The sequence below is a fragment of the Chlamydotis macqueenii genome, chromosome Z, assembly GCF_036417535.1.
Source record: "Chlamydotis macqueenii isolate bChlMac1 chromosome Z, bChlMac1.mat, whole genome shotgun sequence".
Lineage (NCBI taxonomy): Eukaryota > Metazoa > Chordata > Aves > Otidiformes > Otididae > Chlamydotis > Chlamydotis macqueenii.
This window is the reverse complement of record NC_141593.1, coordinates 41,465,916-41,483,105: the sequence shown is the minus strand read 5'-3', so window position 1 is coordinate 41,483,105 and position 17,190 is coordinate 41,465,916. Positions and strand designations below refer to the sequence as shown.

The following is a 17,190-nucleotide window of genomic DNA, read 5'->3' as shown; positions in this document are numbered from 1 at the left end:
GTTGAGATAGCCAGATGTTATATTTGAATTAATGGACTTAGAAAAAGTGGCTTCTTTAACTTGGTATTCTTTCATTGAAAGCAACGTATTGATTACAATCCCGGACATTTTGGTTCTCTTGCTATCACACTTTAGTGACTCTTGTTTCTGCCTAGGTTGGTGTTCTCTGCTTGAGCGTAGTTGATGACTTCTGAGTGAACTATGGTGTAACTGTCAAAGATTTCAGCTCTGAAGCTTTAAAAAATCTGACTTGATTTTTGCCCTCAGATTCCTGTGGTCTGTTGCTGACATTTTTCCATAGTGTTTTAAATAATGGCTTTTTTTATGATGTTGTGTTCTGCAGGGTTTGGGGTTTCTTTTTTTTTTTGTTTTGTTTGTTTTTGTTTTGGTTTTTTGTTTGCTTTTTTGTTTGTTTGTTTTGCTTTGTTTTTTAAGAATCATTTACTTGGAAAGCTATATGGCAACTGTCTGAAATTTCGGGCAATGTTTTATATTCATTATTCTGTGACCCAAATCCATTCTTGTGCTCTGCTGTGGATGACTGTCAGTTCCTAATTTAATTTATCCGTATTCTTTCACAAATGAGAACAAGCTTTGCATTTAATATATTATCTTTTTTACTCTAATATGTAATAAGTATGTCAAAGAACACAGGAGACAAGAAAGAGCATCAGTTTCTAAAGCTCGGGAGAATTCGGGGCATTGTTAGAGAAATGTAGAATATGTTTATGGATGCTGTTTGCAGAAAACAAACTGAACAGCCACTGGCCATCCTTCTTGCCACACTGTCTACCAGGAATTCAGACTTGAGGTGCTCTGTTCCACATCAAGTAGTTTCCTCTGTGTATCAATTATAATTTGATTTTTTTTTAATTTCAAGTATTTAAAAAGCATACTAGTAGAGCATTTAGAACAGTATTTCTTATGAGAACACTCATTACATTATGTATATGCCTGTTTAGCCACTTTTATCCATCATGGATATTTTTTATTATCTGATAATGAATCACATGGAACTTGAAGCCTGACTGAGTAGCCCTATTAACTGAAGTGTATACTAACTAAGGCTGAGATTATTAACTAGTCCCTTTTATTTATCTGTCGAGGGCTAGAGGATTCCTAGAGCATGAATTTACCTCGGAGGCTTTTGTTCGTTTGCTCTTTTTTGTTTGGTTTGTTTCCATCATCTATCTTTCAAGCAAGAAAACTAGGGCATCAATTCATTTTAGAAAAGGAACGTTGTTACTGGATTGAAAAACACCATATGTGCCCTAGTCTTTTATCAGATTCCTCAACAACTTAAAAAACTTTTGTAATTGTTTAGGTGAGTGAAGCAAAGGACTTGTTAAATGAATGGATTAGAATGTGAATCTATAGAATTTAGTACTTCTGTTACTGACTGTTCTTCCAGTAACACTCTCTCATGCTGTCAAATGAAACTATGACTAGTCTAGTTTCCTCAGTCCCAGTGTTTTAAAAATTGGATTTCTTTTGTACACTGTTGTCAGTAAAATCTATTTCCACCTTTGACTGTACCTGAGTCACCTAATAGCTGTTATTCCTCAGTTCTATTTAGTGCATTGTAGTTTCCTCTTAAAACTGTGTGCAACTTGAATTTTACATCTATATTCAATTTTTTCCCTACTGCCTTGGTAGTGAAATGTCACTGTGCAATTTTGTCTTAATATTTTGACGATCTTGCTAATCGCATAGTCACAAAAGTTTGCAGACTCTTCTTAGATTTTAAGCTAGAAAATTCTTCAGTGAGATATGACTGTATAAATGTAGAGCTTTTTTTAACAGTCACAGGGAGAGTGGCAGTTTTCTTTGTGTACTTTTCAATCTTTGATACCAGGTTTGTTTTTTAAGGAAGATTTTCTCTATGCTGTCGCTAGCATGCCCATACTTGTGACTGGGTGTAGTATAAAAAAATGTCAGTGTATGTGTTAACTCCTCTTAAGGGCAAACAAGTCAGTTTTTAAATGTCCTGAGGCTGGAAAGAAACAAGTACAGAAGGAAAACTGTTGCAGCTGTGTTACAGGGAAGAAGGCAGCGGTGTAGGATGCAAAGCAGGGGTTGAGTGAGCGTGTACAGAAAACAGACAAATTGGGTTAAACATCCTTTTACACTGGCTGTTTAAAGATAGGGGAACAAAGTACAGAAATACCATGGCGTAGGCAAGGCGGGGATGTCCTCCAGGCAAGTAGCAGCATCAAGGAAGAGCAAAGGACACATCGTGAGGGGTAAATGCATGGGAGATACAAGGTGGAGGAAGAGAGGCGTAGTGGACATAGATGGCCTGCACAGTAGAAAGAGGAGCAGAGCCCCCTGCGTCTAGAAAAAAGAGATCTGTAGAGAAATTAGCAATTTCGATGTGGCTGGAAGTGAATTTAGGAGGGGAGAGGGTCCGTGTGGCAGGGAAGGGGATGGCCATGGGAGTCCCAGCGCTCTGGAAAGGCCACGCAGCTCTGTCGGTGCCTGCATTGAGCGCGCTTTTTATTTCGTTAGTCTGTTTGTTCAGTGATGGGAGGGAAAGGATGAGCAACTGTGTCCACGTCAGAATTCCTTGTTGGTTGTGAAGATATTTACATTATGACCTTGGACATGTTACGGCGCTTTTTTTGCCTCAGCTGCTGCTATCTGAAACAGGTGATAACAATGTCCCATTTTGTAAAGTATCTTGAGAAATGCAGGAGCTATCTGTTTATTTTTGCCCAGCCGTGCTGTTTATGGTTTAAATTGCCTGTTGGCTTATTAAAGAAAACTTCCACAAGGCTTAGCATTGAAGTTTTCAGGGAGTCATTTGGAGGAACAATTCAGTTATTTTTTTTATATAATGTGATTGCATATCTTGTGTAGTTTCTATTTTGTAGACATTAAAGAGCCATGTTCAAGTTGTTTCATGTCAGCAGAGTCTTGCAAACTTGCTACATAGTCCACGGCAGAGTCGTCTCAGCGTAGGACCAGAGTAGACAGACAGAGGGAAAGAAGTGTGGAGACCTCACACTGCGATGCAGTGAAGCGCCTTTGTCTTCTTAGAGTGGACTGTTTCAGGAGAACAGCTTTAGCCTGATCTTTATACTCACACACCTCACAATTCAGGGAAGGAAAAAAAAAATCACATTAGCTGGGTCAGAAGAAATGTGAAAATTCATGTAGATTCTCCATATCAACTGGTAGATTAAGGAGAAATGAAGCATAATATTGAGACTGAAGCAAGGAGAAATAAAGAATGAGGTTTTTAACAAAACATGATGTGTGCAGTAAGTTTCCTTAAGGCTATAGTTACTCAGTGACAATGCAAAGATGAAAACATCTCTTTCAGTCATTTGGTCATTTCTTCCTTGCACTGGGAACTAAGGATCAGATCTTTCTTGCTGTGGGCATTGCATGAAGATCCAGTAAGGTACTCACTGCCAAAACTGCTTGCAAACTTGGGAGATACAACCAGCCAGACACTGCTTTGAAATTCCCTATGTAAATAGGTATCTGTTACGCCTTTATAGCATTGAGTGGAAATATGGTTACTAGTAATGTTATAAGTGTGCAGCTATTAGAGTAGCATGAGCTTTCCTGAGGCAGGAGTAGTGATGGTATTTTCTTAACGAATCAATTTGTGAATGTGCAGAGAGTATGTTGATCACTAATCTCCTGAATATTCTAGAGAAGATGAATGCTCAAATCCTTGTCCTCATCTGAATAACAACAAATTTCATGTGCCGTTTTCCCTGACATTTTGATTAGATTTTTTTTTTAAATCTTTACAGACAGCAAATTCAGAATACTCAGAATAATATATCAATTCTTTCTCTTTTTACAGAGGGAAACTAAAGGTCAGTTTCTCATAGATCACATCTGCAACTATTACAGCTTGCTGGAAAAAGACTATTTTGGCATTCGATACGTTGACCCTGAGAAGCAGAGGGTATGTATATGAACTGTGACTACATTTGCTTTTAAATAATGCTAAAGTGATTTATTTTCAACAAACAGGCATGATCTAATGCAGAGTTATGTATCTCTGAGGGTTTATGCTCTGACTATAATCCATAGAGGTTCCTAAAGTGGTATTATTAAATTAATTTTCCCCACAGTTCATGTATTTAGTTTCAGGTAAACTGATGTATTGTGATTTGTGTAGTTCTCCTGGGTACTGAAGACAGAAAAGATCTATAGGCATGACTCTGAGGTAGTGCAGGGTAGCTCTAGGCTGTGGCAGTGCACTGGAATTTGGGATTTTTGTTTTTCTGTAGAGCAGGCTTCCTGGGAGATGTAGGCAAGAATCCTGTTAACAGCTAAAAGCAGTTACTCTATTCTGCGTTCCACAGGGTGCATGGACTTAGATATCTGTAATACACAAAACAGTATGATTTGTCAGGTTGTGGGGAGTTTTTCAGGTTAGTTCTCCCTATGAGCATCTTTACATTTGTGCAATGAAATGTAGAGGCCTGTGCTCTCAGCATTTGTGTGGACAGTGATTATTCATCTCTCTTAGGTGGGAGGTGATCCTGCAGTTTGTAGGTGATTTGTTACTGCTACTCCCTGTTTGGTTTCAGGTGGTTGTTACTATTTGAGAGTAGGAAAGGATGGTCAGCACAGGAAGCAGAAGTTCTCAGACAGTCAAATTCAGAACTGCTTCCTTACTGTATGGACGTGCTGGTCTCAGGATTAAGACAGATATGACTTGAAATATGATGGGGGCATATACTGGCTTTTAATCTCTGGAAACAATCACCAGTTTGAAACTGCTATGATTCAGGAGGAAAAAAACACTTTGCTGGGTATCTCTTGCTACACCCTAATTAGTTTTGTCAAGAATAATTGCAATTAGGGAATCACCCTCTGGTCAGCCTTACAGAATTGCAGTAGCTTTGCAAAGCTGCAGCAGGTCATTTCCATTGCATCCACCTTTTAAAATTAAAATAATTAGCAGAATAATTAGCAGTTATTCTGACCAGTGTACTTAGTTTTTCACAATCATTAAAATTATAGAGCTGTTCACCTGGTTGGAATTGATAGGAGAAGTAGGTGGAGTGCTGGATTGGACTCTGATTAAGTAGGACTTAATGAATACTTACTTTTGTTGGGCTTGACAGTCACTCAAAAATTGCTACAGAAAAGTTACTTTTCTTAACAGCAATCAAAGTTTTTTTTAGTAAAAACTTTAATTTTTTTTTGGCAGAATACTTTAAAAAAGTGCTGCTTCAGAAAAAACTCTATAAACTCTCCCCCCCCCCCATGAGGATGCCTGTAGTATCATACCTTACATGGTTCCTGTGTTTCAAAGACCTGTTAAATATATTGACAAATTCGCTGCAGTATCTTATTTTTGTTGGCTATACAGTTGTTCTTCTACATCTTCTAGTGTATCTAAATCTGTGTTAAGTTTATGGAAGATTGGAGTTTATACTAAAGCTTAAGTTTACTCTTGGTTAGAGGTAAATGACAATCTGAGAAAACATTTATAATCTTACCTAAAAACTCTTAGGTTCTCCTTATTCTTTATAGCCAACAAATAAGAATACTGTGGCCATCCTGTGTAGTACGGTGGTTTATTTCAAGAGGTCAGCTCTTCAGCTGGATTTTGTTAAGCAAACTCCTCAAGCTTACATTTTCCATACATGCATTTTAAAATGCTGATTTATAATTACCTTAACGTTTTTAAGCAAATGAATAACTTCTCTAATTGGTTATTAGCTCTTGATTTTAAACTCTCTCATGAATTAGGACATGAATTACAAGGGACTTTTTTTTGTACAGACTTGAATGCTCTGGACAGTAAGTTGAAAGCAACATACATTTTTCTCTTAGGTTTATTACAATTCATCAAAATAAGCTATTTTTACCTGCAGTATCTTCTGTTGTTCCTTTGTCCTTTCCTGTTTTTTTTCCTTTTTTATGTTTTTTTTTTTACGATTGCACTTAAAAATATTTATACATAAAATGCTTTCCCTCAGAGTAAATATTTCCTCTGCAACAAACCGTATTCTAAGGATTAAACTGCAGACAAATGTTACAATAAAAAAATACTAGTTTTATGTCATCTGGCTCTTTTGAATCTCAAATCTTACTGAGGTTCACTTACCTGAGTCTTACCTCTGTATCAGGTGCAGATGCATGAATACCTCCCAATCAGATGCAGGAAGACTGTGAAACTACAATTTCAATTCTTCTCCCATCAGCAGACTGGTCTGATCTTTTTCTGAACTTAAAGAAACATACTAACCAACAATTTCCTAGTTATGTAACAAGCATGGGACTTTATGAATAATTATCTTGGGGCCCAGGCATTGTAGCTAAATACAGTTCATCAGTAATTGGTTCAGTAGAAAACTAGAGGAAATAACGATTTTGAAATTATGAGGTAGGTGATGGCCCTTCCCACAGTTTTGTATTTTAGCAGTTGTAAGCTTAGCTGCCTGAAATTCACATTAACAAAGACCCCTGAGATATAGAGGAGTAGTTCTTCACGTACGTGGTGATAGAGACCACCCGTAGCAAGTGTAAGATGTAGTGGGGTCACAGGAGCAACGTCACTCCATCGTAGCCACCTTACAGGAAAGAGTACTTAATGCTCTGTAGAAGGGATTTCTGAAGTTCTGTGGAATTTTTGCAGTTCCCACCAAGGAAAAAGGGAGAGACATTTCCTGCAGTACATTCTTATGTGTTGGCTAGATGTACTGCGAAACAGAAACGGTACCTCAATGAAGATCCGTAGGTGGAATTCACTAAGAGCTTCTTTCTAAAGTTAGAACTGGTGATTTGACTGAGAACAATTGCTTTGAAGGAAAGTGATAATTCATCATCCAACAATGTGTGTGACAATGTACTTCAATGCCCCGTAGACAAATAAAGAGATGTGGAGTAGTGAATAAGATGAATATTGCCTGGTCTAGTTTTGTCAATAATCCACCAACATGATGTGGCTATGATAAAAGACAACACTTTCTTTGACCCTTCTTAGGATCGTATTTTCAGGAAAGTATTAAGGTCATTACACCCTAGTGAGACTTGAGTTATTCCGATCTAGATGTCTGCATTTAAGAAAGATCAATTAAACTGATTGAGAGAAGAAGTATTAGAAAGACAAAGAGAATGGAGAGCTTGTTTTTGAGATGGTATTAAGAAGGTTATAACCCATTTAGTGGAGCAAAACAAAGGATAAGATGATATGGTTATACATGCACCAGAATGTAAAGTAGAAAGAAAAAGAAAGTTTAAGCAAGAGAGGTGATTTCTTAATTAAGCTGATGAGAGCAACAGCATCTGGAACAGCCATAACGGAGGTAATGGGGAAAAATTTTTAACTAGAATTGTAAGGAATTTTAAGATAGATCTCTGTAATTTTATGGAAGGGTTTTATAGTAAACATTGACAGTGAGACTAGGCACCATTTGAAGTTTCTTTCAAAGAACACGTAATAAAAGCTAAAACAAGAAAGCATAACCTTTTTTTTAGGAGAATTATTATTGATTCGGATGCAGGTGGTGTACAGTTCATGTTGCTTTGCCCATTTTCTTGGAAGTGTTGAATGCCTCTGTTGTAGTTTATATTCCATAGTCTGTCTTTGCACAGAGAGGTCTGTATCTGTGATTCCAAATTAAGCTGCCAAAATAATACATTTAATTCTGGCTTTTAGTGAATGACTCTTGATTGGCTCCTTGAACAGTTAAGCTATATGGCATAATATTATATTATTATATAGTGTACACACACATACATATATAAAAATATTATGCAGAATTACTTCTGCTGGCATTTAGTCTACCAGTGATGCTTGCCTCCCTTTTATTTGTATGTAATTTTTTTGTGCAAAGGTTGCAGAGTTTCTCCAAAAGCTAATTTGCAGTCCTTTTGTTTTGTAATCTATTGAGGGAGCGCAAGCAGGCAAAAATATCAGCTTTAATTTATCCTAAATGTCTTCTTTTAGAGTATGCTACGAAAATGTAGCATTTTGACTTAGGCGTCTTGAAACACTTGACTGAATGTGAGAATTTAAAAATGAAATGTTTCAATATTTCAGATGTTTCAAATGAAATGTTTCAATATTTATGTTTAGAACATTCAGAACTTCTGACTATGTGAAAAATGTAGATAATTGAGCTAATTATCTTAGGTTGGAACAAAATTTTGAAATGTGGGAAAACTGTGGGGGGAAACAGCTGTTGTTTTATTTTTCAATTAATTTATACTGTATATTTCTTCCTCCCTCCCCCCCCATTTATAATAATCCTTTCCTTTTGCGTAAGTAAAGTGTGGATATTTTAGGCATACTTAAGCTTTGTAAAATTTTCTATAATTTTCCATTTTCTATTCCAGACCAAAAAAGAAACTCTGGAAGACACTCTTAACAGAAAGCAGCACGGTTGCTTTTTTGTAGTTTTGGATGTACAAGAGAGTAACAATGCCAATGACCTCAAACTGAACTAGGAGTTAAAGACTCTTGTTTCCACACCATATTGGCTGTTTTACCTTCTAGCATCACATCTGGATGTTCCTTTGGGGAAACTGCGCTAGTGTAACTTCAGAAAAGCCAGGATTGTACTACAAGTACGCAGTAAATTGCAATATGTCATTTTATGTCCAATGGTACTACGCTGGAAACAAATGAGTTCCTAGTGTTCATATATTAACTGTTGAATTTTTCGCCTGGATTTCTGGGAAAACTAGGTATATGGGATCACATTGCCTTTCTCCCTGACTCTCAACTATATTAATTTTTGAAGCCAGTTTTGGTCAAACTGGGCTGGGGATATAGGTCTCAAAAATTTAAGTTCCTGTAAGGTTTCATGAAGATAAACTGCCATATCAGTGGGTAAAACCCTATTGTTTTTCTTACTAAGGGAAACGCTGCAGGGCAAACACACTCCATAGGGAATCTAGAGGGAGCTGAGAGAGAGCCACTACAAGAACCCGGAAGCCATAATTTGGAGCTTGTGTTTTTAAGAAGTAAGTGGTTTCAAACAGGAGACATACCTGCAGGAGGTATGTTACTGATTCTGCTGCTCAAGGAACTACCTACTGGTAGTATTTAATACACTAGCTGTTGTGTCGAGGCCAGTTATCTATCACAGTCTCACCCTTGAGGAAATCCAGCATGGCTAATTCTGTCCCAGATACCCTGGGCTGACTGAGCACCTTTTTGTGTGTTTTTAGGACTGGCAGGAGATGGGAATAACATGAAATAATGCAGCTTCTGTCCAGCATCTCTCACTAGAATGAGAGACTTGAGATCCCTTGTTGAGAGAGGCCACTAGTATTGAGGGCAATGGAGGACTGGGCAGAAGGAAGAAGGTAGTGTGGTGAAATTTAATCTCTTCAGGACGGTATCTGAGCAGTGATTTAAAGTTGGAAATACTTAAGTTTCCTTTTTTGTTGCCCAGATGGATGGATTTGAGCATGTGCTCGTGGTTATGTTTTTGAATGTGAAAGTATGAGGTGGTAGTTAGGCAGAAGTACCTAGGAGCTACCCATGGGGTAGGTTGGAAATATCAGGTGTTATGAAAAGGCTCTGAAGTGACTGTGAAGTCTCACCTGTCACTGTAGACATGTTTGAGATAATAATCACCTTGAAGCATTAAGTTGCTTCGTCATGTGGATGTGCAGCAGGATGGTCTGGGAGCAGCACAGCAGCGCGGTGGTTCCAGCTCTGCGCGTGTATGCCTGTCAGTATGAAAACAAAGCTTTCCAATCAGTGAAACTGCTGTATGAGTACACTCCCACTATGCAACTGGTCTTTAATGGTGGCTGTGAGTACACTGGGATTTTCTGACATCCCCAGAGCACAGAGTCCATCTCTGTGCATCGTTAGAAAGATGACATTGTGCACCACGGATTTGCTGGTACTCCTGCCAGTCTTCACTTAGAGAACTGTTGTAAATTCAATTCTTGCTTTCAAGCTTAGATGCACTGAAAACTGGTAGGTGCCGCTATGTAGAGGTAGTTTTTTGTCAACTTACATGTTTATTTCACTAGTGAGGCTGCTGGGGAGTCCCATTGGTATTTTAGAGTAGTCGTTTCCAATGGACCTGGAGAGAGTATGTGTTTAATCTTGTCACCTAAGTTGTTCAGCATTGTCCTGGTATTTACCAGTGAAGGAAATCGCAGCCTGTTGTCTGAAAGCAATGCATTTCTGTATCATGAAGCAGCAGTTCTGTTTTTAGTGGGGCATGTACACAAAGTGTACAGCAGTGCCTCATCAGAGAGACCTTTTGAAAGGGTCAGCAAGTCTTGGGTGCAGCTGATCTCTGCTTTAGCAAAACCAACTATTTAATACATGTTCTTAAAAATGTGCACTTTGTCCCACGTGAGGGCGGTGAAGGTTGGCAAAAAGAGACAAGGGATAATTTGCAACCTCAGTTTAACAAAGCTATGTCTTTGTGTAATGACTTGTAAGGCTCCATACAGCTATGTAAAGATAGCTGTCTGAGAGCTCTCCAGTCTGTTTGAAGAAGTAGAACAAAAGTATTATAGCCTGAACACCAGAGTAACTGAGCCATAGGTTAATTAAAATTTTAGTGCTTCTTGCATATGAGTCTCTCCTCTCGGACAGTTACCACAAAAATTATGTGCTTTTGCAGAAAGTCTTGCGGTGACCCTGCTTGGTGTGTACAGTTCAGGTCATACTGTTGTCAAAAAATACAGTAGAACTAGAAGAGGAACAAAGAAGGCCTTGAGAATTACACCAAGTAAGAATGGATTTCATACAAGGAGAGATGGATTAGACTAGGATAACTCAGCTAGGAAAAGAGGTGAGTGAGAAAGAATGAATGAGAGAGAGAGAGCAAGAGAATGAGCAAGACAGAATGAGAGAGAAAGGTATGTCGTAAAATGGGTTGGAGATGGTGATCGGGGAAAGATTGCTCTGTACTTGTTCTATCAGGGCATTTTCCTTAAAATGCACTTAAGGAAATTATAATTCAAATGGTATTGAGAAGCAGTTTTAAAAATACCGTACCTAGTGATAAAATTCATTGTTGTAGCTGCCGAACATGTTTTAAAAAGTGTTAAAAACATGCATTTAGACAAATTGGTGGAAGTCTATAAAGACTTAAACTTTAATGGAGGCTGATGGAAAAAGCCCAGTGAACGCAGTGGGGACTACTGTTGTTCTTTTTCTAAGTTTTTGCTTCAGGCCTTTTTCAGGGACAAAGTGCTGAGTTAAATGGGTACTTGCTTTTACCAGTAGAGGTGCATTTATGTATTGAGCAAAATTTTGGCACAAATGAATAGTCATGTGAATATACATCTAAACTTAATTCACCACTAATGCTGCTAACTGAAATGTCTTGTGTGAAGATTAGTAACCTTGCAAACCAAATCATTCTGCAGGCTATTTTAATGAAAGTAAAGATGTTTTTTTTCCATCAATTGTGAACCTGTTGGCTGTAAGCATGTGGTGGCTCATCCATACATCAGTATATGCAGATGTTCTGGCCAGATGTTCAACTGCTGTAGAGGTTATAGGTTGGTTGAGCTACTCCAACTTAACAGCATTGTATTTTCTCTGAATATTTTAGTGTAATAGGAATAACAGAGTAAGAATTTGGAAATATGTTTAATAAATTCCAGCTCAGAATCATACAAACAGTGATTCTCTTCCAGTGGATGGTACTATTTCTGGACCAGATTCATTTTTGTGATAGTGATGTACATTTTTTCTTCCCGCTTAGCGTGCCGCTGACCAGAGCCCATGCCCTGATTTTTGGGAACAGTACAGAGGAACAGCTCTTTTGCTGCAATAGAACAATATCAATATTCTTGCTATAGCGGTTCTTGAAGGCATGAAAAAATGCTGTCAGCCTCAGGGCATGAAGAAGGAGACATGCAAGGCACCGTGGGTCATTTGGCATCTGTTGTGCTAATACAGAGTGGGCACCCAATTAATTCCCCTGTCTGAGCTGCTGTTAGCTTTGGATACTGTTACTGGTTTTTTTGAGTCTGACTTTTGGCAGGTGGTGACCTGGTGCAAGTCACTGCCTTGAGGCTGCAGCAAATTGGTTTTGATTTTGCTTTTCATTCAAGGAAAAGGTTAGGTATTAATTTTCATGATTAATACAGGGTTGGGGTTTAAATAAAATTAATTTTATTACTTCTCTAGCAATGTGTCAGTGCATATCTCCATTATCCTGCTCTTTTCTGCCTATTAAACAATGTCTTCAAATCCTGTCCTTGCCTGGCTAGAATATTCCTCTGACATCTTCAGGTTCTTCTGGCTCTGTTTTATTGTGTGCATATCTGAGCACTTGACTAAATATTGCTTGCCGAGGGGCATTTAAACATTCACAGCATTTGGCTGCTTTTGATTGCCCCTTCATGACTGCTCCTCTCAGAAACACAGGGACTGAATCAAAAGGCTCTTGTGTTGGAGGAGAGGAGAGACTTTTCACTAAATTCATTAGACTTCTGGTTGTTGGTCAGGTCCCAAGCCCCTGCTTTTGGCTTGGGAGTTTTTTAGAAGGTGGGCCTTGGTATATGCCAGCCTTATGCTGGAGTCCGTCCATAGGAAGAGGGGTCTGGAGCACACACATTTGCACTGTAAAGTGGCTGTTGCAACGTAGAGGAAGAAGAGTGTGGGGATTTTACTGGCACCTGATTCCTTACAAGGGCCATAAGAATAGCTATGGGATGTCGTGTCCTCTTCCGTCCGTGCTCCTTATTCTAAAACCTTTAGCTCTGTGGTATACTGAGACCAAGCTGAGTCCTGTCTGAGCTTCTTAGTGGATGACTTCAATCGAAACAAGTTGTGGGCTGAAGTGTCTCTGCTAAAAGCACATCAGTGTTTGTGGTGTGAAATTGACTTTCTGGAAGGCTGCTTTTACCCTTGTGTGGTGTCCTTGCTCATCCTGAGCTTTTGCTGTGGAAGCTGGTAGCACATCAGCTGCTCAGCATTTGTGGGTAAGCAGGAACACACCTGGCCTCGCTAATGACTACTCAGTGCCACTTAAAGGCTGATCAGAGGTGAGGGCTGTATTTACAAAGTACAAATTGCACTAGTCTGAAACACAGCATGCAGTTGCAATGAAACCTCAGACAGAAGGCACTTCTCAGCATATTTTAGGATCCTGGGACCAAAAGTGATACCCATAATAGTTTGCTTACTCACCACTGGCACTTGAAGCACCAAGACTTGGTAGCTATCCCATAAATGACCTTCAGGCTCTCTTAAGTTTGGCCTTCTGTTGCTGTGAGGACATCTGCCTGACCATCTAGATACTCAGCTGCTACCCAAGCCTCTTTTGGCAGAAGGGATCAGAAACTGGCAGCACTGAACATGAATCTCCACACAGGATCCTTGGTAATAGGTGTGAGCTGGATAAGGCTCAAAGTCTTTTCTTCTCCAGTGGGCAACAACCATGTTGCTAATGTGCCATCAAGGAAATGGGAGTCTCAGCCTCTGCAGGAATGATTTCTGGTGATTGTTAAGTACTCTCACATATAAAGCCAAGCTGGTTTGAGGGTGTAGGCCATCATCCAATTAAAGCACATCATCTGAAATATGTGAAATACGTGAAGCAAAAATTAAACTGTCTAAGGTTGTTGGGTGGTTTTTTTTTGTCTCCCTAGTTTGCAAATTTTACTGCAAGGAAGAAATTAAAGATTCTTGTCTCTATTTCCAAGTTTATGTCTGAATGTTTGTCTGTTTTATTTGTTTTGTGAGGTGTTAGCCTTACCAGGAAGAATTGGAAACACCTATGGTCTGTTCCCGCAAGGCAATGTGGCATACAGGAGTAATTACAACTTCTTTGCAGCTGAAGATTTAAAATGCTTTTAAAATTTGGCCTGAAAAGATAACTCAAAATGTTATACTTTCTTTCCGTCTGAGAATTTTTTCTTTTCTTTCAGCAAAATTGTTAAAAAAAAGATTGATACATGGAAAAAGCATTTTGCAAAGCCAGATGCTTTTCAGCTGAAAATTCCTGCAGAGACTCTTTGATGAATTTATAGGAACCTTAATCTAGTCCTAGCTATAACAGCTAATTAATCTTGGAATAAATATAGCATGAATACTTTACAGTAGAGATGAGGCACAGTTATTAATTATTAATAGTCGATGCTGTAAGGCTGGAAGATAAGTACTCAGGGGAGAATCTTTCTTAAAACTCAAATTGAAATACGCAAACAAATACAGGGGTGGCTATTTTCAGAAGTACTAGCAACGACTAGGTGTTTATCTTCCCCTGACACTCAGAGAGCATTAAGCACCTAATTGCTGTGTCTCTGAAAATCTCCACAAATTATAAAGTAATTGCTCAGTTTTCTGGAAGATTCAGCTGAATTGCCTACACGTTTGCAATCTTCCACCAACAGAAGGTCACCACAGAAACCTGAGCTTCTGAACACTGCCTGTCAGTTCCTTGACCTTCAAGTGAAAATCTAGACAGCTTAATTGTTCAGTGTCTTTTCAATCCATTTTTAACCCATGAAAGTCAGGTCTTAGTGAAACATGTTTGCTTTTGGACATGTTAGCTAAATCTGTGTTCTTGAGTGTTTGGTGCACGGCATGAGGAATTTAATCCGTATTTCCCCTTTTTCATTATTCATGTGGTAAACCATGAAGGTTTCATATTTGCAGATTCGCTTATTTTACCTTGGACTTTTTGTAAGAATAGGTGATTGACTTTTTTAGACAGCTGTAAGTGCTGACCTGGTCTGTGCTAGTATTTCATCCTGGCCTTTCAAAAAGAAATAGCAAACAAATTATGTTATGCTGCTGCTAGACGAAAATAGTGAGACACCTCTTAACTCTCAGTTCCCTAGGAATGGTACAACGCGGCTTGCTGTCCAAATTCCTCTTTGCTCTCTTCCGCTAGGACTGCCTAGATCGTGGTGGAGGTGGGGTGGGCATTTGAAGAGGTAAAGGAAAGTAAGCTTGTGTTTCTGTGTGACGTTACAGGTTTTCTATCTGTGAATTCATTCTAGATTATGTATCTATAAAGTACTGAAGACTGCATCAAATTTCTTAAATTGCTTTACCTTTTTTTTATGAACAACCCTCACCCCCTGTTATTCAGAGGAAAATGTGTAAATAATGTATCTGTGTGATCTAAAAAAGAATGAAATGAGCTAGATACTTCTGGTAAGTTGGTGAAACAGTCATTGCTTTCTGAAGTCTGTTTCTTTCTTCTTTTCCCTCAAAAATAGAGATACCGGAGAGCGGGAAGAAGTGAAGAAATGGTGTCGGGTTGTTTTTTGTTGTTGTTGTTTGAAGTTTGGGGTTGTTGGTTTTTTCTTTTGTTTGTTTTTTGAGTACCTGGATTCCGTATCAGTCTTTTCAGTGATAAGTGAGCCTCAAACAGAAGTACATAGCAGGGCTTATCTCCAATACTGCTGTTAACTATATACAGGAGTTTCTGAGCAGCCACAGCATAGAAGCTGCAGGTGTTTGAAAATGTTCTTTCCAAGGTATTTGTTTTGTCGGAAGTTCTGTTCCAGAAAACTAATTTACAGTTACCCCTGATCTGGACTGAATTATTGAGATCTCATTATTTTTTAAATAATAATTTTCTGTCACCTATTAACAATTCCTGCAAAATATCTTTCCTTGGCCTTTCTCTGTAGTAGAATTACTGTAAGTTATGAAGAAAAATGGTAGCTGGTATAGGATATTGTAAGTATACGTATGGTTTAAAAAATGTTAGGTTTTCTTTTTGCAGTCGACTGTAGGATTTTAGAGCTAGAATGAAAAGGGTTAAAAATGAAACCCCTTAGTGCAAGGCCTTCTAGTGTTGATTATGCTTATTAAAGCTGAATACTATGCTTTTTGACTAGCTGCTTCTGTAGCACAAATCTCATTTTAGTGTGGAGATTTTTTGCTTACAGGAAAAATCCTAGTACAAATGCTATTGGCTGTGGTCAGAAGTGGCACTTGAATATCAGCATGTTCTTTTGTAAATCAGAGCATCAGTCCGCTACTGTTAGCAGGGGATGTGCTAAGGCTCTTAACTAAACTGTGAGCCTAGCTTTTCGTCACAGAAGCATCTGAGTTCATTTTCCAAGAGAATAAAAAAATGAAAGTTTTCTGCCTTTGCAGGCTTTCCCTGGAAGTTTGTACAATGACTGGTAGTCATCCATAGCTCTCTCTTGTGCATTGACTGTGTGCAGCATCTCCTGTCTGTGGAAAGTACACTCTTTTTCCCCTCGGATTTTTATTTCTTAGTAGAAAAGGACAATAGTTTGTGTACTGAGGCTACTGACTGAGAACACAGTATTTACACAGGCTTTAGTTATAATAACTGTAGAAGATAACATTAATGAGCAGATTATGTCAATGTTTCTGAATAGTCTGTCCTACTGTCCAATATGATGATTCTTCTGGAAAAAAATGACTGAAAGCCTTGTCTACTGCAAACTAATCAGTAGAGCCTGTCTCCTTTAAATGTGTCTTTGAAATATTTGTCTTATTTTTGTCTCAACTACATCTTCTAAGAATTGGTAACATCAAGTATGCTTACACACTGCAATTCCAGTATTATAACAATATGGAAGTGCTTTTTGCAGTTTATGTATGTTGCAGTGAAACTAAAATCCTACTTTCTATTTTTGGTACACATACTTCTACAAGGATGTTGTTGTCTGCTGTGGTCTGTATTAACCTCTGCTCTCTGCTTTGCCTTTCCAGCACTGGCTTGAGCCCAACAAGTCCATTGTCAAGCAAATGAAATGTAAGTATTGAGAGAACACCTTTTAAAACTGCTTTTGAAGTGTCCAAAAGTTTTCCTGTGCTTCCATGCAGTAATTTAGAAAATGCTTCATTTATTTCCTGGTGCAAATAGGCTCTTCATGTCCTTTCTGGACTCCTAAAAACCCCATGCTACCTTAATTTCAGAGTCTCACGGCTAGAGCCAGAGGCCAGCTGATGTGTGGTTGGTGGCAGATCTGGTGGGAAGACTTGTCTGTTCTGGCCCTCATTTTCAGGCAGACACCATCAGCCACTGCAAGATGGCAATAAAATACAGAGTGTGGCAATCTGCTTCTGGGTCTTTCTGGTTTCCTTTCTTTCTGCTGCCCCCTGCTTCCTGACAAACCAGAGCATTGGTTTGAGATCATTGTTACAGTCCAGCAAACTCAAGTACTCTGGGTTAAGTGGTGAGCTCCTACCACAGGCAAGTGGAAAATTACAATTGTTATTTTTAAAAAAGACTCCTTAAAATAGGAATATATTATTTAAAATAATTTAATTTAAAAGAT

The 17,190-nt window shown here is 38.5% G+C and overlaps 1 protein-coding gene across 2 annotated transcripts in view; it reads left to right on the top strand.

Moving 5' to 3' along the window:
- Positions 1-17,190, top strand: part of FRMD3 (FERM domain containing 3) — a 142,948-nt gene that overhangs the window by 56,990 nt on the left and 68,768 nt on the right. For both annotated transcript variants that reach the window (XM_086770995.1, XM_086770996.1), the window contains exons 2-3: positions 3,821-3,925; positions 16,622-16,664. In XM_086770995.1, coding sequence (XP_086627121.1) covers positions 3,821-3,925; positions 16,622-16,664 — 148 coding nt within the window. The remainder of the gene's footprint in view (positions 1-3,820; positions 3,926-16,621; positions 16,665-17,190) is intronic.